The sequence below is a fragment of the Nerophis ophidion genome, linkage group LG11 (assembly GCF_033978795.1).
Source record: "Nerophis ophidion isolate RoL-2023_Sa linkage group LG11, RoL_Noph_v1.0, whole genome shotgun sequence".
Lineage (NCBI taxonomy): Eukaryota > Metazoa > Chordata > Actinopteri > Syngnathiformes > Syngnathidae > Nerophis > Nerophis ophidion.
The window spans coordinates 17564760-17588418 of record NC_084621.1 but is presented as its reverse complement, the minus strand read 5'-3'; the positions used below and the strand labels follow the sequence as shown (position 1 = coordinate 17588418).

The window sequence follows — 23659 nt, the reverse complement described above, 5'->3', positions numbered from 1 at the left end:
TATGTGTATAGTAGTAGTAAATATTAATCATATATGTGTATAGTAGTAGTAAATATTCATCATATATGTGTATAGTAGTAGTAAATATTCATCATATATGTGTATAGTAGTAGTAGATCAGTAGTACATATTCATCATATATTGTACAGTAGTAGATCAGTAGTAAATATTCATCATATATGTGTACAGTATGTAGAGTAGTAGTAAATATTCATCATATATGTGTACAGTATGTAGAGTAGTAGTAAATATTCATCATATATGTGTACAGTATGTAGGGTACTCATAAATATTCATCATATGTATACAGTAGTAGTAGCAAATATTCATCATATATGTGTACAATAGTAGTAAATATTCATCAGATGTGTACAGTATGTACAGTAGTAGTAAATATTCATCTATTATGTGAACAGTATGTAGAGTAGTAGTAAATATTCATCATATATGTGTACAGTAGTAGTAAATATTCAGATGTGTACAGTATGTACAGTAGTAATAAATATTCATCATATATGTGTACAGTAGTAGTAGAGTAGTAGTAAATATTCATCATATATGTTTACGGTATGTACAGCAATAGTAAATATTCATCATATATGTGTACAGAATGTAGAGTAGTAGTAAATATTCATGTGTACAGTAGTAGTAGAGCAGTAGTAAATATTCATCATATATGTGTACAGTATTTAGAGTAGTAGTAGTAAATATTCATCATATATGTGTACAGCATGTAGAGTAGTAGTAAATATTCATCATATATGTGTACAGTAGTAGTAAACATTCATCATGTATGTGTACAGTATGTAGACTAATAGTAAATATTCATCATATATGTGTACAGTAGTAGTAAACATTCATCATGTATGTGTACAGTATGTAGAGTTGTACTAAATATTCATCATATATGTGTACATTAGTACACATATGTGTACAGTAGTACACATAGTAGTAGAGTAGTAGTAAAAATTCATCACGTATGTGTACAGTATTAGTAAATATTCATCATATATGTGTACAGTAGTAGTAGAGTAGTAGTAAATATTCATCATATATACGTGTACAGTAATAGTAGAGTAGTAGTAAATATTCATCATATATGTGTACAGTATGTACAGTAGTGGTAAATATTCATCAGATATGTGTACAGTAGTGGTAAATATTCATCATATATGTGTATAGTATGCACAGTAGTAGCAAATATTAATCATATATGTGTACAGTAGTAGCAGTAGTAAATATTAATCATATATGTGTACAGTATGTACAGTTGTAGTAGTAAATATTCATCATATATGTGTAGTTTGTACAGTAGAGTAGTAGTAAATATTCATCATATATGTGTACAGTATGTACAGTAGTATCAATCAATAGTAAATATTCATCATAATGTGTACAGTTTGTACAGTAGAGTAATAGTAAATATTCATCATATATGTGTACAGTATGTAGAGTAGTAGAAAATATTCATCATATATGTGTACAGTATGTAGAGTAGTAGAAAATATTCATCATATATGTGTACAGTATGTACAGTAGTAGTAAACAGGTGTATTACCGTCAGTCTGGTTGTTGGTCCATCAGGTCTATCGTGTTGTGGGAAAGGTACAGAATCATAAACCACACCCAGGACTCCTTTATCCTCTGATGATGGAAGCAGGTGTCCAAATCCCTGATGACACACGTACAGTAAGTACAGTACAGGATATACATGTAAACTCTAGAGAATAGGAATTCTTTATATTTCAGGACACTCATTGGCAACACTAAAGGCTCCCAGGTCTGTGAATGTTGTCTGCCTTCCTTGTCCAGGGTCTTTCTACCCTCTACCCCGTCTTCCTTGTCCAGAGTCTATCTACCTTCTACCCCGTCTTCCTTGTCCAGGGTCTATCTACCCTCTACCCCGTCTTCCTTGTCCAGGGTCTATCTAGCCCCTACCCCGTCTTCCTTGTCCAGGGTCTATCTACCCTCTACCCCGTCTTCCTTGTCCAGGGTCTATCTAGCCCCTACCCCGTCTTCCTTGTTCAGGGTCTTTCTACCCTATACCCCGTCTTCCTTGTCCAGGGTCTATCTACGCCCTACCCCGTCTTCCTTGTCCAGGGTCTATCTACCCCCTACCCCGTCTTCCTTGTCCAGGGTCTTCTACCCCGTCTTCCTTGTCCAGGGTCTATCTACCCCGTCTTCTCTGTCCAAGGTCTATCTGACCCTACCCCGTCTTCCTTGTCCAGGGTCTATCTACCCCCTACCCCGTCTTCCTTGTCCAGGGTCTTTCTATGCCCAACCCCATCTTCCTTGTCCAGGGTCTACCTACGCCCAACCCCGTCTTCCTTGTCCAGGGTCTATTTATATACATACATACATACATATATATATATACACATATATCTGCAATGAGGTGGCAACTTGTCCAGGGTGTACCCCGCCTTCCGCCCGATTGTAGCTGAGATAGGCACCAGCAGCCCCAAAGGGAATAAGAGGTAGAAAATGGATGGATGGATATATTTGTCATTGTCATCCCATTAGCTTAAGTATTTCCTTGCCCTAATGTGGGATCTGAGCCCAGGATGTCGTTGTGGCTTGTGCAGGCCTTTGAGACACTTGTAATTTAGGGGTAAATAAATAAACTTTGATTGATGATTGCTATTTACTAGTAGATGAAAGTAAATAAACATGTTTTCATAGTAGTACCAGATTTACTAGTAGATGAAAGTAAATATGTTTGAGTGGTAGTAGAATGAAGGGAAGTTACTAGTGAAGGATGTTTCTCACCCTAACAGGAAGGACACAGCCTTCATACTGGAGGTTGACCACAGCCACAGTCACACTGGAGATGTCCTGCAGCTGCTGGATGAGAGGCAGGCAGGAGGAGGGCAGCATGGCCGACAGCACTGAACACACAAAGGATGACATCATCACCATCATACTGTGGAGAGCAGCATGGAATTCAACAGCAAATAAAACATCAACACAGAATGGTAAACAACTAGTCAATCATCAACACAGAATGTTAAAAAGGTAAATAATCAACACAGAATGGTAAACAACAAGTAAAACATCAACACAGAATGGTAATCAAGTAAATTATAAGTAAATAACCCCGTAAGTCTGGTATCAAAAATTATATTTGGGGTCCCCAACAGGAAATGTCCAAATTAGTTTCCCATTAGCCCGGACTACCAGAGTCCTGTGTGGTCACTAACATGGCCACCAGTATCAAACAGGTCCATGTCGACACCAGTATCAAGCAGGTCCATGTTGACAGCAGTATCAAGCAGGTCCATGTTGACACCAGTATCAAACAGGTCCATGTCGACACCAGTATCAAACAGGTCCATGTCGACACCAGTATCAAGCAGGTCCATGTTGACAGCAGTATCAAGCAGGTCCATGTTGACACCAGTATCAAACAGGTCCATGTCGACACCAGTATCAAACAGGTCCATGTCGACACCAGTATCAAGCAGGTCCATGTTGACAGCAGTATCAAGCAGGTCGATGTTGACACCAGTATCAAACAGGTCCATGTCGACACCAGTATCAAACAGGTCCATGTCGACACCAGTATCAAGCAGGTCCATGTTGACAGCAGTATCAAGCAGGTCCATGTTGACACCAGTATCAAACCGGTCCATGTCGACACCAGTATCAAACAGGTCCACGTCGACACCAGTATCAAGCAGGTCCATGTTGACAGCAGTATCAAGCAGGTCCATGTTGACAGCAGTATCAAGCAGGTCCATGTTGACAGCAGTATCAAACAGGTCCACGTCGACACCAGTATTAAGCAGGTAAACGTCGACACCAGTATCAAACAGTTCCACGTCGATACCGGCATCAAACAGGTCCATGTCGACAGCAGTATCAAACAGGTCCACGACGACACCAGTATCAAGCAGGTCCACGTCGACACCAGTATTAAGCAGGTAAACGTCGACACCAGTATCAAACAGGTCCAAGTCGACACCAGTATCAAAAAGGTCCATGTCGACACCAATATTTAACAGGTCCACGTCAATACCAGTATTAAACATGTCCATGTTGACAGCAGTCTCAAACAGGTCCACGTTGATACCAGTATCAAACAGGTCCATGTTGACAGCAGTATCAAACAGGTTCATGTCGACAGCAGTATCAAACAGGTCCACGTCGATACCAGTATCAAACATGTCCATGTTGACACCAGTATCAAACATGTCCATGTTGACACCAGTATCAAACATGTCCATGTTGACACCAGTATCAAACAGGTCCACGTCGACACCAGTATCAAACAGGTCCATGTTGACACCAGTATCAAACGTGTCCATGTTGACACCAGTATCAAACAGGTCCACGTCGACACCAGTATCAAACAGGTCCACGTCGACACCAGTATCTAACATGTCCATGTTGACAGCAGAATCTAACAGGTCCACGTCGACACCAGTATCAAACATGTTCATGTTGACAGCAGTATCAACAGGTCTACGTTGATACCAGTATCAAACAGGTCCACGTCGACACCAGTATCAAACAGGTCCACGTCGACACCAGTATCAAACAGGTCCACGTCGACACCAGTATCAAACAGGTCAACGTCGACACCAGTATCAAACAGGTCCACGTCGACACCAGTATCAAACAGGTCCACCTCGACACCAGTATCAAACAGGTCCACCTCGACACCAGTATCAAACATGTCCATGTTGACAGCAGTCTCAAACAGGTCCACGTTGATACCAGTATCAAACAGGTCCATGTTGATACCAGTATCAAACAGGTCCATGTTGATACCAGTATCAAACAGGTCCATGTTGATACCAGTATCAAACAGGTCCATGTTGATACCAGTATCAAACAGGTCCATGTTGATACCAGTATCAAACAGGTCCATGTTGATACCAGTATCAAACAGGTCCATGTTGACAGCAGTATCAAACAGGTCCATGTTGACAGCAGTATCAAACAGGTTCATGTCGACAGCAGTATCAAACAGGTCCACGTCGATACCAGTATCAAACATGTCCATGTTGACACCAGTATCAAACATGTCCATGTTGACACCAGTATCAAACATGTCCATTTTGACACCAGTATCAAACAGGTCCACGTCGACACCAGTATCAAACAGGTCCATTTTGACACCAGTATCAAACAGGTCCACGTCGACACCAGTATCAAACAGGTCCACGTCGACACCAGTATCAAACAGGTCCATGTTGACACCAGTATCAAACGTGTCCATGTTGACACCAGTATCAAACAGGTCCACGTCGACACCAGTATCAAACGTGTCCATGTTGACACCAGTATCAAACAGGTCCACGTCGACACCAGTATCAAACAGGTCCACGTCGACACCAGTATCTAACATGTCCATGTTGACAGCAGAATCTAACAGGTCCACATCGATACCAGTATCAAACATGTCCATGTTGACAGCAGTATAAACAGGTCCACGTTGATACCAGTATCAACAGGTCCACGTTGATACCAGTATCAAACAGGTCCATGTCGACACCAGTATCAAACAGGTCAACGTCGACACCAGTATCAAACAGGTCAACGTCGACACCAGTATCAAACTGGTCCACGTCGACACCAGTATCAAACAGGTCCACGTCGACACCAGTATCAAACAGGTCCACGTCGACACCAGTATCAAACAGGTCCACGTCGACACCAGTATCAAGCAGGTCCACGTCGACACCAGTATCAAACTGGTCCACGTCGACACCAGTATCAAACAGGTCCACGTCGACACCAGTATCAAACAGGTCCACGTCGACACCAGTATCAAACAGGTCCACGACGACACCAGTATCAAAAAGGTCCATGTCGACACCAATATTTAACAGGTCCACGTCAATACCAGTATTAAACATGTCCATGTTGACAGCAGTCTCAAACAGGTCCACTTTGATACCAGTATCAAACAGGTCCACGTTGATACCAGTATCAAACAGGTCCATGTTGACAGCAGTATCAAACAGGTCCACGTCGATACCAGTATCAAACATGTCCATGTTGACACCAGTATCAAACATGTCCATGTTGACACCAGTATCAAACAGGTCCACGTCGACACCAGTATCAAACAGGTCCACGTCGACACCAGTATCTAACATGTCCATGTTGACAGCAGAATCTAACAGGTCCACGTCGACACCAGTATCAAACATGTTCATGTTGACAGCAGTATCAACAGGTCTACGTTGATACCAGTATCAAACAGGTCCACGTCGACACCAGTATCAAACAGGTCCACGTCGACACCAGTATCAAACAGGTCCACGTCGACACCAGTATCAAACAGGTCCACGTCGACACCAGTATCAAACAGGTCCATGTCGACACCAGTATCAAGCAGGTCCATGTTGACAGCAGTATCAAGCAGGTCCATGTTGACACCAGTATCAAACAGGTCCATGTCGACACCAGTATCAAACAGGTCCATGTCGACACCAGTATCAAGCAGGTCCATGTTGACAGCAGTATCAAGCAGGTCCATGTTGACACCAGTATCAAACAGGTCCATGTCGACACCAGTATCAAACAGGTCCATGTCGACACCAGTATCAAGCAGGTCCATGTTGACAGCAGTATCAAGCAGGTCGATGTTGACACCAGTATCAAACAGGTCCATGTCGACACCAGTATCAAACAGGTCCATGTCGACACCAGTATCAAGCAGGTCCATGTTGACAGCAGTATCAAGCAGGTCCATGTTGACACCAGTATCAAACCGGTCCATGTCGACACCAGTATCAAACAGGTCCACGTCGACACCAGTATCAAGCAGGTCCATGTTGACAGCAGTATCAAGCAGGTCCATGTTGACAGCAGTATCAAGCAGGTCCATGTTGACAGCAGTATCAAACAGGTCCACGTCGACACCAGTATTAAGCAGGTAAACGTCGACACCAGTATCAAACAGTTCCACGTCGATACCGGCATCAAACAGGTCCATGTCGACAGCAGTATCAAACAGGTCCACGACGACACCAGTATCAAGCAGGTCCACGTCGACACCAGTATTAAGCAGGTAAACGTCGACACCAGTATCAAACAGGTCCAAGTCGACACCAGTATCAAAAAGGTCCATGTCGACACCAATATTTAACAGGTCCACGTCAATACCAGTATTAAACATGTCCATGTTGACAGCAGTCTCAAACAGGTCCACGTTGATACCAGTATCAAACAGGTCCATGTTGACAGCAGTATCAAACAGGTTCATGTCGACAGCAGTATCAAACAGGTCCACGTCGATACCAGTATCAAACATGTCCATGTTGACACCAGTATCAAACATGTCCATGTTGACACCAGTATCAAACATGTCCATGTTGACACCAGTATCAAACATGTCCATGTTGACACCAGTATCAAACAGGTCCACGTCGACACCAGTATCAAACAGGTCCATGTTGACACCAGTATCAAACGTGTCCATGTTGACACCAGTATCAAACAGGTCCACGTCGACACCAGTATCAAACAGGTCCACGTCGACACCAGTATCTAACATGTCCATGTTGACAGCAGAATCTAACAGGTCCACGTCGACACCAGTATCAAACATGTTCATGTTGACAGCAGTATCAACAGGTCTACGTTGATACCAGTATCAAACAGGTCCACGTCGACACCAGTATCAAACAGGTCCACGTCGACACCAGTATCAAACAGGTCAACGTCGACACCAGTATCAAACAGGTCCACGTCGACACCAGTATCAAACAGGTCCACCTCGACACCAGTATCAAACAGGTCCACCTCGACACCAGTATCAAACATGTCCATGTTGACAGCAGTCTCAAACAGGTCCACGTTGATACCAGTATCAAACAGGTCCATGTTGATACCAGTATCAAACAGGTCCATGTTGATACCAGTATCAAACAGGTCCATGTTGATACCAGTATCAAACAGGTCCATGTTGATACCAGTATCAAACAGGTCCATGTTGATACCAGTATCAAACAGGTCCATGTTGATACCAGTATCAAACAGGTCCATGTTGACAGCAGTATCAAACAGGTCCATGTTGACAGCAGTATCAAACAGGTTCATGTCGACAGCAGTATCAAACAGGTCCACGTCGATACCAGTATCAAACATGTCCATGTTGACACCAGTATCAAACATGTCCATTTTGACACCAGTATCAAACAGGTCCACGTCGACACCAGTATCAAACAGGTCCATTTTGACACCAGTATCAAACAGGTCCACGTCGACACCAGTATCAAACAGGTCCACGTCGACACCAGTATCAAACAGGTCCATGTTGACACCAGTATCAAACGTGTCCATGTTGACACCAGTATCAAACAGGTCCACGTCGACACCAGTATCAAACGTGTCCATGTTGACACCAGTATCAAACAGGTCCACGTCGACACCAGTATCAAACAGGTCCACGTCGACACCAGTATCTAACATGTCCATGTTGACAGCAGAATCTAACAGGTCCACATCGATACCAGTATCAAACATGTCCATGTTGACAGCAGTATAAACAGGTCCACGTTGATACCAGTATCAACAGGTCCACGTTGATACCAGTATCAAACAGGTCCATGTCGACACCAGTATCAAACAGGTCAACGTCGACACCAGTATCAAACAGGTCAACGTCGACACCAGTATCAAACTGGTCCACGTCGACACCAGTATCAAACAGGTCCACGTCGACACCAGTATCAAACAGGTCCACGTCGACACCAGTATCAAACAGGTCCACGTCGACACCAGTATCAAGCAGGTCCACGTCGACACCAGTATTAAGCAGGTAAACGTCGACACCAGTATCAAACTGGTCCACGTCGACACCAGTATCAAACTGGTCCACGTCGACACCAGTATCAAACAGGTCCACGACGACACCAGTATCAAAAAGGTCCATGTCGACACCAATATTTAACAGGTCCACGTCAATACCAGTATTAAACATGTCCATGTTGACAGCAGTCTCAAACAGGTCCACTTTGATACCAGTATCAAACAGGTCCACGTTGATACCAGTATCAAACAGGTCCATGTTGACAGCAGTATCAAACAGGTCCACGTCGATACCAGTATCAAACATGTCCATGTTGACACCAGTATCAAACATGTCCATGTTGACACCAGTATCAAACAGGTCCACGTCGACACCAGTATCAAACAGGTCCACGTCGACACCAGTATCTAACATGTCCATGTTGACAGCAGAATCTAACAGGTCCACGTCGACACCAGTATCAAACATGTTCATGTTGACAGCAGTATCAACAGGTCTACGTTGATACCAGTATCAAACAGGTCCACGTCGACACCAGTATCAAACAGGTCCACGTCGACACCAGTATCAAACAGGTCCACGTCGACACCAGTATCAAACAGGTCCACGTCGACACCAGTATCAAACAGGTCCACGTCGACACCAGTATCAAACAGGTCAACGTCGACACCAGTATCAAAGAGGTCCACGTCGACACCAGTATTAAACAGGTCCACGTCGACACCAGTATCAAACAGGTCCACGTCGATACCAGTATTAAACATGTCCATGTTGACAGCAGTCTCAAACAGGTCCACGTTGATACCAGTATCAAACAGGTCCATGTTGATACCAGTATCAAACAGGTCCATGTTGATACCAGTATCAAACAGGTCCATGTTGATACCAGTATCAAACAGGTCCATGTTGATACCAGTATCAAACAGGTCCATGTTGATACCAGTATCAAACAGGTCCATGTTGATACCAGTATCAAACAGGTCCATGTTGACAGCAGTATCAAACAGGTTCATGTCGACAGCAGTATCAAACAGGTTCATGTCGACAGCAGTATCAAACAGGTTCATGTCGACAGCAGTATCAAACAGGTCCACGTCGATACCAGTATCAAACATGTCCATGTTGACACCAGTATCAAACATGTCCATGTTGACACCAGTATCAAACATGTCCATTTTGACACCAGTATCAAACAGGTCCACGTCGACACCAGTATCAAACAGGTCCATTTTGACACCAGTATCAAACAGGTCCACGTCGACACCAGTATCAAACAGGTCCACGTCGACACCAGTATCAAACAGGTCCATGTTGACACCAGTATCAAACGTGTCCATGTTGACACCAGTATCAAACAGGTCCACGTCGACACCAGTATCAAACGTGTCCATGTTGACACCAGTATCAAACAGGTCCACGTCGACACCAGTATCAAACAGGTCCACGTCGACACCAGTATCTAACATGTCCATGTTGACAGCAGAATCTAACAGGTCCACATCGATACCAGTATCAAACATGTCCATGTTGACAGCAGTATCAACAGGTCCACGTTGATACCAGTATCAAACAGGTCCATGTCGACACCAGTATCAAACAGGTAAACGTCGACCCCAGTATCAAACAGGTCAACGTCGACACCAGTATCAAACAGGTCCACATCGACACCAGTATCAAACAGGTCAACGTCGACACCAGTATCAAACAGGTCCACGTCGACACCAGTATCTAACATGTCCATGTTGACAGCAGAATCTAACAGGTCCACGTCGATACCAGTATCAAACATGTCCATGTTGACAGCAGTATCCAACAGGTAAACGTCGACCCCAGTATCAAACAGGTCAACGTCGACACCAGTATCAAACAGGTCCACATCGACACCAGTATCAAACAGGTCCACATCGATACCAGTATCAAACATGTCCATGTTGACAGCAGTATCAACAGGTCCACGTTGATACCAGTATCAAACAGGTCCATGTCGACACCAGTATCAAACAGGTCAACGTCGACACCAGTATCAAACAGGTCCACGTCGACACCAGTATCAAACAGGTCCACGTCGACACCAGTATCTAACATGTCCATGTTGACAGCAGAATCTAACAGGTCCACGTCGATACCAGTATCAAACATGTCCATGTTGACAGCAGTATCCAACAGGTAAACGTCGACCCCAGTATCAAACAGGTCAACGTCGACACCAGTATCAAACAGGTCCACATCGACACCAGTATCAAACAGGTAAACGTCGACACCAGTATCAAACAGGTAAACGTCGACCCCAGTATCAAACAGGTCAACGTCGACAGCAGTATCAAACAGGTCCACATCGACACCAGTATCCAACAGGTAAACGCCGACCCCAGTATCAAACAGGTCAACGTCGACACCAGTATCAAACAGGTCCACATCGACACCAGTATCAAACAGGTCAACGTCGACACCAGTATCAAACAGGTCGACGTCGACACCAGTATCAAACAGGTCAACGTCGACACCAGTATCAAACAGGTCGACGTCGACAACAGTATCAAACAGGTCCACGTCGACACCAGTATCAAACAGGTCCACCTTGACACCAGTATCAAACATGTCAACGTCGACAACAGTATCAAACAGGTCCACGTCGACAACAGTATCAAACAGGTCCACGTCGACACAGGTGTGTGAGAAGGTGGCACAAAGTCAGTGTTTTCTCCCAGAAAATCAACTAGAAACAGGTCCACGTCGATACCAGCATCAAACAGGTCCATGTCGACAGCAGTATCAAACAGGTCCATGGTTGAAAGGTAAGTGCAGAAGAAGAGTTGAGAGAAGGAAGGTGTGGCTTTTCTGAAGGAGCAGCGGGTGCTCCTCCCACATAGGAGCACAATCATCATCTTGTTTTGCACATGTGTCACGGCCAACTGTAAAACATGACACCATACCTTTTTCCCAGAGAATGACAACATGTAACCAACCTTTAGCAGGCAGAGCAGATACGATATGATCAGCTGATATCTTCCCATCCTCCATGTGGATCTGCACACACACACACACACACACACACACACACACACACACACACACACACACACACACACACACACACACACACACACACACACACACACACACACACGTTGAAGAAGATGAGAGTGATTGGTATGTGTGTGTCACACCTTACCGTCCAGCCGGTGGCTGCAGGACTGAGGTGTGTGACAGGTGAGTCCCGGTGCACCACCACCCTCCTGCTGTGCTGCAGGAAGTCCCCTATGGACTCTGGCAGCGACTCCAGACCCCGTCTGAGAGACCACTGAGCCCAGGACTCCTTCACTGACCTCCAGCTAAGAGAACCAGGAGGGACCACCTTGGACGTCCCTGCAGGACACACAAACCCCATGTTAGCATCTACACTGCTACACCATTTTAGCATCTAGAGCAGGGGTCACCAGGGGTTGGAAACCAAGAGCTACTTCTTGGGTACTGATTAATCTGAAGGGCTACCAGTTTGATACACACTTAAATAAATTGCTAGAAATAGCCAATTTGCTCAATTTACCTTTAATAAATACATTTATATATATATAAAAAAAAAGGGTATTTCTGTCTGTCATTCCGTCGAACATTTTTTTTGCTTTTACGGAAGGTTTTTTGTAGAGAATAAAAGATGAAAAAAACACCTACTTGAACGGTTTAAAAGAGGAGAAAACAGGAAAAAATGGAAAATAAAATTTGAAACATAGTTTATCTTCAATTTCGACTCTTTAAAATTCAAAATTCAACCGAAAAAAAGAAGAGAAAAACTAGCTAATTTGAATCTTTAAAAAAAAAAAAAAAAGAATTTATGGAACATCATTTGTAATTTTTCCTGACTAGGACTCATTTTAGAATTTTGATGACATGTTTCAAATAGGTTAAAATCCAATCTGCACTTTGTTAGAATATATAACAAATTGGACTAAGCTATATTTTTAACAAAGACAAATCATTATTTCTTCTAGATTTTCCAGAACAAAAATTTTAAAAGAAATTCAAACGACTTTGAAATAAGATTTAAATTTGATTCTAAAGATTTTCTAGATTTGCCGGAATACTTTTTTAATTTTAATCATAATAAGTTTGAAGAAATATTTCACAAATATTCTTCGTTGAAAAAACAGAAGCTAAAATGAAGAATTAAATTAAAAAGTATTTATTATTCTTTATAATAAAAAAAATAAATTGACTTGAACGTTGATTTAAATTGTCAGGAAGGAAGAGGAATGAATTTAAAAGGTAAAACGGTATATGTGTTTAAAAATCCTAAAATAATTTTCAAGGTTGTATTTTTTCTCTAAGATTGTCTTTCTGAAAGTTATAAGAAGCAAAGTAAAAAAATAAATGAATTTATTTAAACAAGTGAAGACCAAGTCTTTAAAATATTTTCTTAGATTTTCAAATTCTATTTGAGTTTTGTCTCTCTTAGAATTAAAAACGTCGAGCAAAGCGAGACCAGTTTGCTAGTAAATAAATAAAATTTTAAAAATAGAGGCAGCTCACTGGTAACTACTGCTACCTACTCAGTGGCGTAGTGGTTAAAGTGTCCGCCCTGGGATCGATAGGTCGTGAGTTCAAATCATAACCGAGTCATTCCAAAGACTATAAAAATGGGACCCATTACCTCCCTGCTTGGCATGCAGCACTAAAGTGGAACATTATCACCAAACCTATGCAAGCGTCAATATATACCTTGATGTTGCAGAAAAAAGACCATGTATTTTTTTAACCGATTTCCGAACTCTAAATGGGTGAATTTTGGCGAATTAAATGCCTTTCTGTTTATCGGTCTTGTAGCGATGACGTCAGAACGTAACGTCACCGAGGTAACACACCCGCCATTTTCATTTTCACATTACAAACACCGGGTCTCAGCTCTGTTATTTGCCGTTTTTTCGACTAATTTTTGGAACCTTGGAGACATCATGCCTCGTCGGTGTGTTGTCGGAGGGTGTAACAACACTAACAGGGAGGGATTCAAGTTGCACCACTGGCAAGAAATCTGCCGCCAGACCCCCATTGAATGTACCAGAGTGTCTGCACATTTTACCGGCGATGCTAAGACAGACATGGCACAGAGATGTATGGATAACCTGCAGATGCATTTGCAACGATTAAGTCAACGAAATCACAAAGGTGAGTTTTGTTGATGTTGTTGACTTATGTGCTAATCAGACATATTTGGTCGCAGCATGACTGAAAGCTAATTGATGCTAACATGCTACACTAATCGATGCTAACATGCTAGTTGTGCTAGCTGTATGTACATTTGAAACTAGATACCCACATTTAATGCGAAACAAACACTTACCAATCGACGGATTTAAGTTGCTCCAGTGTCACAAGATGCGAAAGTCGTGATCGTTTGGTCCGCACATTTTACCGGCGATGCTAATAAGGCAGCCATGCTATGGGCCACTTCATTAGGTACACCCATGCTATGGGTGAATAGCGTCAATAGCTATTCGCTCAATAGCTTCAGTTTCTTCTTCAATTTCGTTTTCGCTATCTGCCTCCGTACTCCGACCATCTGTTTCAATACATGCGTAATCTGTTGAATCGCTTAAGCCGCTGAAATCCGAGTCTGAATCCAAGCTAATGTCGCTATATCTTGCTGTGGTAACCGCCATGTTGTTTGTATTGGCAGCCCTGTATGACGTCACAGGGAAATGGACAGTCGCATCGCTAATAGCGAAAATCAAGAACTTTAAAGCTTTTTTTAGGGATATTCCGGGAGGTGTAAAATTTTGAAAAAAACTTCGAAAAATAAAACAAGCCACTGGGAACTGATTTTATTGTTTTTAACCCTTTTGAAATTGTGATAATGTTCCCCTTTAAGGGTTGGAATTTGGGGTTGAATCACCATAAATGATTCCCGGGCGCGGCACCGCTGCTGCCCACTGCTCCCCTCACATCCCAGGTGGTGATCAAGGGAATGGGTCAAATGCAGAGAATAATTTCGCCACATCTAGTATGTGTGTGACAATCATTGGTACTTTAACTTTAAATATTTGAGCTATTTTTAGAACAGGCCAGAGGGCGACTCATCTGGTCCTTACGGGCTACCTGGTGCCCACAGGCACCGTGTTGGTGACCCCTGGTATATATACTCTCAACATGTTAGCATCTAGACTCCTGCATGTTAGCATGTAGAGCATGTTAGCATGTAGAGCATGTTAGCATGTAGAGTGGTGCATACCTGATCCCAGCAGCATGCCGAGTGTGAGGGAACCTCTGTGCTGCTCAGCGTTGTAGAGGGCAGGAAAACAGGAGCGCACGCTCAACTTCCTGCAGTCTCCAGCAAACACACCCCGACACAGACTGTCTACTGCAAACTCTGCTACCTGGACTCACACACATCATCATCATCATCATCATCATGTGTGACACATGCGTGTGTGTGATATCATGTGCCATAAAAGCATCTGTGTGTGTGCTATCGTGTGCCATACAAGCATGTGTGTGTGTGATATCATGTGCCATACAAGCATGTGTGCGTGTGCTATCGTGTGCCATACAAGCATGTGTGTGTGTGATATCATGTGCCATACAAGCATCTGTGTGTGTGCTATCGTGTGCCATACAAGCATGTGTGTGTGTGATATCGTGTGCCATACAAGCATGTGTGTGTGTGATATCGTGTGCCATACAAGCATGTGTGTGTGTGATATCGTGTGCCCTACATGCATGTGTGTGATATCATGTGCCATACATGCATGTGTGTGTGATATCATGTGCCATACATGCATGTGTGTGTGTGATATCATGTGCCATACAAGCATGTGTGTGATATCATGTGCCATACATGCATATACATGCGTGTGTGTGATATCATGTGCCATACAAGCATGTGTGTGATATCATGTGCCATACATGCATGTGTGTGATATAATGTGCCATACATGCATGTGTGTGATATCATGTGCCATACATGCATGTGTGTGTGTGATATCATATGCCATACATGCATGTGTGTGTGTGATATGTGCCATACATGCATGAGTGTGTGTGTGATATCATGTGCCATACAAGCATGTGTGTGATATAATGTGCCATACATGCATGTTTGTTATATCATGTGCCATACAAGCATGTGTGTGATATCATGTGCCATACAAGCATGTGTGTGATATCATGTGCCATACATGCATGTGTGTGATATAATGTGCCATACATGCATGTTTGTTATATCATGTGCCATACAAGCATGTGTGTGATATCATGTGCCATACAAGCATGTGTGTGATATCATGTGCCATACAAGCATGTGTGTGTGTGTGATATCATGTGCCATACAAGCATGTGTGTGATATAATGTGCCATACATGCATGTTTGTTATATCATGTGCCATACAAGCATGTGTGTGATATCATGTGCCATACAAGCATGTGTGTGATATCATGTGCCATACATGCATGTGTGTGATATCATGTGCCATACATGCATGTGTGTGATATCATGTGCCATACAAGCATGTGTGTGATATCATGTGCCATACATACATGTGTGTGATATCATGTGCTATACAAGCATGTGTGTGTGTGATATCATGTGCCATACATGCATGTGTGTGTGTGATATCATGTGCCATACATGCATGTGTGTGTGATATCATGTGCCATACATGCATGTATGTGTGCGATATCATGTGCCATACAAGCATGTGTGTGATATCATGTGCCATACAAGAATGTCTGTGATATCATGTGACATACAAGCATGTGTGTGATATCATGTGCCATACAAGCATGTGTGTGTGATATCATGTGCCATACATGCATGTATGTGTGTGATATCATGTGCAATACAAGCATGTGTGTGATATCATGTGCCATACAAGAATGTCTGTGATATCATGTGCCATACAAACACGTGTGTGATATCATGTGCCATACAAGCATGTGTGTGTGACATAATGTGCGATACAAGCATGTGTGTGGTATCTTGTGTGATACAAGGTGTCCTGCTGCATGTTTACAAAGGTGTGAGAGTGAAATGTCTTGCCCAAGGACACAAAGTCAGGATGGCAGAAGCTGGGTGTGTTGTTCTACCACATGAGCCACAACAAATACTGCATGTACTGTAAGATATGTTGTACTAAGTTTGACTAAAGTATTAGTATATTTGGAGTGTACTGTGAGGACCTCTTTGCCAAGCCTGCGGGACACAAAGGCATGGACTGACTCGTCTTGCTGATGTCTCTTCTTCACAAACATCTCCATGGCAATGCTGAAGATGAGCGGACGTGAGAAGGGAGGCACTGTCCTCAGCAGTCCTCTGGACACCAGCGAAGAGGAGTTGACAAGGGAGACAGACATTAGAAGAGGAGTTGACAAGGGAGACAGACATTAGAAGAAGAGTTGACAAGGGAGACAGACATTAGAAGAGGAGGTGACAAGGGAGACAGACATTAGAGGAGGAGTTGACAAGGGAGACAGACATTAAAAGAGGAGTTGACAAGGGAGACAGACATTAGAAGAAGAGTTGACAAGGGAGACAACCATTAGAAGAAGAGTTGACAAGGGAGACAGACATTAGAACAAGAGTTGACAAGGGACACAGACATTAGAAGAGGAGTCGACGAGGGAGACAGACATTAGAAGAGGAGTCGACGAGGGAGACAGACATTAGAAGAGGAGTTGACGAGGGAGACAGACATTAGAAGAGGAGTCGACAAGGGAAACAGACATTAGAAGAGGAGTCGACAAGGGAGACAGACATTAGAAGAGGAGTTGACAAGGGAGACAGACATTAGAAGAGGAGTCGACAAGGGAGACAGACATTAGAAGAGGAGTCGACAAGGGAGACAGACATTAGAAGAGGAGTCGACAAGGGAGACAGACATTAGAAGAGGAGTCGACAAGGGAGACAGACATTAGAAGAGGAGTTGACAAGGGAGACAGACATTCGAAGAGGAGTCGACAAGGGAGACAGACATTAGAAGAGGAGTTGACAAGGGAGACAGACATTCGAAGAGGAGTCGACGAGGGAGACAGACATTAGAAGAGGAGTCGACAAGGGAGACAGACATTAGAAGAGGAGTTGACAAGGGAGACAGACATTCGAAGAGGAGTCGACGAGGGAGACAGACATTAGAAGAGGAGTCGACAAGGGAGACAGACATTAGAAGAGGAGTTGACGAGGGAGACAGACATTAGAAGAGGAGTCGACAAGGGAGACAGACATTAGAAGAGGAGTTGACAAGGGAGACAGACATTAGAAGAGGAGTCGACAAGGGAGACAGACATTAGAAGAGGAGTCGACAAGGGAGACAGACATTAGAAGAGGAGTCGACAAGGGAGACAGACATTAGAAGAGGAGTCGACAAGGGAGACAGACATTAGAAGAGGAGTCGACAAGGGAGACAGACATTAGAAGAGGAGTCGACAAGGGAGACAGACATTAGAAGAGGAGTTGACAAGGGAGACAGACATTCGAAGAGGAGTCGACGAGGGAGACAGACATTAGAAGAGGAGTCGACAAGGGAGACAGACATTAGAAGAGGAGTTGACGAGGGAGACAGACATTAGAAGAGGAGTCGACAAGGGAGACAGACATTAGAAGAGGAGTCGACAAGGGAGACAGACATTAGAAGAGGAGTTGACAAGGGAGACAGACATTAGAAGAGGAGTCGACAAGGGAGACAGACATTAGAAGAGGAGTCGACAAGGGAGACAGACATTAGAAGAGGAGTCGACAAGGGAGACAGACATTAGAAGAGGAGTCGACAAGGGAGACAGACATTAGAAGAGGAGTCGACAAGGGAGACAGAGTATTTGATGCAACCACAGCAACATGTTCAAATGAAAAACTTTCAATGTCATCATAATTAAATTGAAGTAAGTTTGGTGTACTAACTCATGAGTTGATGTACTCTGAGTGTGGTTACTTCTCTGAGTACACAGTGAAGTACTGCATGTACAGTCTTATGTTATTCCTGAGTACACAGTGAAGTACTGCATGTACAGTCTTATGTTATTCCTGAGTACACAGTGAAGTACTGCATGTACAGTCTTACGTTATTCCTGTAGGCATCTTGTGAAGCTGCTTGTTGACGTACAAATATCTGCTCTTGGAAGCATCGTGGCTGTAGGTGACAGGCACAATCTCCCCGCCCAGACCCAAGTTTTCCACCTACCACACACACACACACACACACACACACACACACACACCAATGTGACCTCAGACTATGTTAGCTTTCATTGTTATGCTGATGACATCATACGTGTTAGCGGTCACTGTTATGATGATGACATCATACGTGTCAGTTTTCACTGTTATGATGATGACATCATACGTGTTAGCTTTCACTGTTATGATGATGATGTCATACGTATTAGCTTTCACTGTTATGCTGATGACATCGTACGTGTTAAATTGTACTGTTATGATGATGACATCATACGTGTTAGCGGTCACTGTTATGATGATGACATCATATGTTTTAGCGGTCACTGTTATGATGATGACATCATATGTGTTAGTTTTCACTGTTATTTGTTATGCTGATGACATCATACGTGTTAGCGGTCACTGTTATGATGATGACATCATACATGTTAGTTTTCACTGTTATTTGTTATGCTGATGACATCATACGTGTTAGCTTTCACTGTTATGATGATAACATCATACGTGTTAGCGGTCACTGTTATGATGATGACATCATACGTGTTAGCGGTCACTGTTATGATGATGACATCATACGTGTTAGCTTTCACTGTTATGATGATGACATCATACGTGTTAGCGGCCACTGTTATGATGATGACATCATACGTGTTAGTTTTCACTGTTATTTGTTATGCTGATGACATCATGCGTGTTAGCGGTCACTGTTATGATGATGACATCATACGTATTAGTTTTCATTGTTATCTGTTATGCTGATGACATCATACGTGTTAGCTTTCACTGTTGTGATGATGCCATCATACGTGTTAGCGGTCACTGTTATGATGATGACATCATACGTGTTAGCTTTCACTGTTATGATGATGACATCATACGTGTTAGCGTTCACTGTTATGATGATGACATCATACGTGTTAGTTTTCATTGTTATCTGTTATGCTGATGACATCATACGTGTTAGCTTTCACTGTTATGATGATGACATCATACGTGTTAGCTTTCACTGTTATGATGATGACATCATACGTGTTAGCTTTCACTGTTATGCTGATGACATCATACGTGTTAGCGTTCACTGTTATGATGATGACATCATACGTGTTAGCTTTCACTCCAATCCCCTGGAGGCGTGCCTTAATGACATTAAACAATCACCTGGAGGCGTGTCCTAATGACATTAAACAATCGGGCGCGTCTTAATGACATTAAACAATCACCTGGAGGCGTGTCCTAATGACATTAAACAATGGGGCGTGTCTTAATGACATTAAACAATCACCTAGAGGCGTGTGTTAATGACAAACAATCACCTAGAGGCGTGTCTTAATGACATTAAACAATCACCTAGAGGCGTGTCTTAATGACATTAAACAATCACCTGGAGGCGTGTCTTAATGACATTAAAAAATCCCCTGGAGGCGTGTCCTAATGACATTAAACAATGGGGCGTGTCTTAATGACATTAAACAATCAACTAGAGGCGTGTCTTAATGACATTAAACAATCACCTGGAGGCGCGTCTTAATGACATTGAACAATCACCTGGAGGCGTGTCTTAATGACGTTAAACAATCACCTGGAAGCGTGTCTTAATGACATTAAACAATCACCTGGAGGCAACTCTTAATGAAATAAACAATCACCTGGAGGCGTGTCTTAATGACATTAAACAATCACATGGAGGCGTGTCTTAATGACATTAAACAATCACCTGGAGGCGTGTCTTAATGACATTAAACAATCACCTGGAGGCGTGCCTTAATGAAATTTAACAATCACCTGGAGGCGTGCCTTAATGACATTAAATAATCACCTGGAAGCGTGTCTTAATGACATTAAACAATCACCTGGAGGCGTGCCTTAATGACATTAAATAATCACCTGGAAGCGTGTCTTAATGACATTAAACAATCACCTGGAGGCGTGTCTTAATGGAATCAAACAATCACTTGAAGGCGTGTCCTAATGAAATCAAACACACACACATATATATATACATATATATATACATACATACATATATATATATATATATATATATATATATATATATATATATATATATATAGATATGTGAGCTGTATATAAAATCGGGCTTACCATGTTACATAAATTTCTTTGTGATAGGTCTCCACAAATGTGTTTTGGTGGGCTTCCAAAGATGAATGAAGGTATGAAAGAAGACCTACCATATTAAGAGTGTTGCGACCCACGGCTCCGGCAGGTCTGATTCCTCTGGGTCCATGTTCGAACACGGCACCGTCGGGCCTTCTTGTGGACCACAACCATCCTCCCAGACGACTGCTGGACTCCAGTAGAACCACCTGAGGACCACAGAAGGCTTGAAGCACATGGACCTAAGTTGTATTTGTTGCAGGTGATCCAGGTGTACCTTGGTCACTTGGGGGCTCCTGCACAGGTAGTAAGATGCTGCCAGCCCCCCGATGCCCCCGCCGAGGACCGCTATTGTCCTCATTGGCTGACTGGGAAGCAACGAAGCGAGCGTGAGAAGACTGTAGGCGCGCCTGCTCTGCTCATCTTGATCTGCAACAGTTGCTTTATCACACAGCTGCACCTTTTTAACCTCAACCCATCCTTCTGAGGAAATAGTTGTCACGATACATACATCAGCATCGATATCACGTAGCAACACTTGTATTGTTAAACTGCACCGCAAACACTTCAAAGTCCCAACGTGGAATAAAGTCTGTGCCATAAACATTTAAAAGGCATAATGGAGATGAATCATTAGTGAGAAGATGAAATGCTTCTTCTTCCGTTTTAGACTTGAGTTGAACTTATTTTACCTGAAACACTTCAACCAGGTATCAACGATGTTGATATTTGGATCGATGTGTCCACTTGTCACTGTTGCTGAATATAAACGTTATTAGCGGACAGGTTTGAATAGCATTGATGTTTTGGAATTGGAAGGATATTCTACAGTTTGAAGAGAGAAGTTAAACAGACATTTCAAAGACTATGCACAGAGGAAAGAATAATTTCCTTCAAGGAGGATCTGAGGAAACAAACTTGGGACAATGTATACAATGAAGATGATGCATATGGAAATTTTATCAACACCTTTCTAACACTCTATGATAAACATTGTCCTGGGAAATAACTTATTAAGACGCAAAAGAAAAACAACCAACCATGAATGACAAGAGGACTGAGAAATGCTTGTCACAAAAAAAAAAAACATTATATCGAATATTTATAACACAGAGATCTATAGAGGCAGAAAATAAGTATAAGAAATATAAAAACAAGCTAATTGGTATACTACGAACATCTAAGAGGGAATACTACAGTCAATTATCAAACAAGAACAGAAACAACATGAGAGCAACATGGGGCATCCTAAATATCATCATTAAAAATGGTGCTAAGAAAGATTACCCCCAGTACTTACTAGATGGGAATACAAAAAATGACAATATGAATCAAATAGTTGAACGTTTTAATGATTACTTTGTTAGTATCGGAAAAAATCTGGAACAAAGAATTCCAAATGCAAATGATGGGTCAGTTGAGAACTTGAGTGAGCTCATTGATAGAAATCCCAATTCCATGTTTCTTAAGAAGGTGACAAAAGTAAACAAATTGTAAATCTAAGACCTCAACCGACTGTCGTGGAATAGATATGGTAACGATAAAAAAAGGTTATAGAAGACATTTCAGAACCTCTTACATATGTCAGTAACGTATCATTTCTAACTGGCAAATTCCCTGACAAAATGAAAATTGCAAAAGCTGTACCAATTCATAAAAATGGAAACACACACCAGTTCACTAACTACAGACCAGTTTAATTACTTGCACAATTCTCCAAAATCATGGAAAAACTATTCAATAGCCGATTAGATAAATTATCAACAAAAGTGGGACGCTCGTGGAGAACCAATTTGGATTTAGAGCAAATATCACAACATCAATAGCATTAATCAAAATAACAGAGGAAATTACCAATGCAATAGACGGTAAAAAATGTGCAGCCGCAGTATTCATGGATTTAACAAAAGCATTTGACAATTAATCATGATATTTTAATACGAAAACTAAAACAATATGGCATCAGAGGTTTGGTCTTGAACTGGGTAAGAAGCTATTTAACCAACAGGAAACAATATGTGAAGATGGGTGAAAATATGTCAACACGGTGGGATATATCTTGTGGTGTACCCCAGGGATCAATACTGGGACCAAGATGGTTTAATCTTTATATAAACAACATTTGTAAACTTACAAAGGACTTGAAGTTAGTTTTATTTGCAGACGACACAACTGCTTTCTGTTCAGGAGAGAACACACAGAAGATAATACAAATCATAACAAAAGAAATGAACAAATTAAAAAAAATGGTTTGAATCTCAGTAAAACTAAAACAATGCTATTAGGTAACAGTAGAAAAGAGCACCAGACACAAACACAAATAGACGGAGTAGATATTAAAAGGGTAAAAGAAACCAGATTTTTCGGAGTATTAATAGATGATAAAATGAACTGGAAATCTCATATACAAAACATACAACATAAGGTGGCAAAAAACATTTCAATAATGAATAAAGCAAAATACGTCCTGGGCCAAAAATCACTTTACATTCTCTACTGCTCGCAAGTGTTACATATCTGAGTTGTTGTGCAGAAATATGGGGAAACAACTACAAATGTGCGCTACATTCGGTAACGGTGTTATAAAAAAGATTGATTAGAATAATACATAATGT

The 23659-nt window shown here is 42.2% G+C and overlaps 1 protein-coding gene across 2 annotated transcripts in view; it reads right to left on the bottom strand.

Annotated features, from left to right (window-relative positions):
• ppox (protoporphyrinogen oxidase) overlaps positions 1-23659 on the bottom strand; it is a 32616-nt gene that overhangs the window by 5050 nt on the left and 3907 nt on the right. The window contains exons 2-10 of one of the 2 annotated variants that reach the window (XM_061915185.1): positions 21322-21473; positions 21119-21253; positions 18811-18926; positions 16937-17069; positions 14991-15135; positions 11940-12133; positions 11734-11794; positions 2770-2888; positions 1559-1672 (exon numbers count right to left, since the gene is read on the bottom strand). In XM_061915185.1, coding sequence (XP_061771169.1) covers positions 1559-1672; positions 2770-2888; positions 11734-11794; positions 11940-12133; positions 14991-15135; positions 16937-17069; positions 18811-18926; positions 21119-21253; positions 21322-21405 — 1101 coding nt within the window. In that variant the 5' untranslated portion in view covers positions 21406-21473. The remainder of the gene's footprint in view (positions 1-1558; positions 1673-2769; positions 2889-11733; positions 11795-11939; positions 12134-14990; positions 15136-16936; positions 17070-18810; positions 18927-21118; positions 21254-21321; positions 21474-23659) is intronic. The other variant, XM_061915186.1, reaches the window with a different exon arrangement.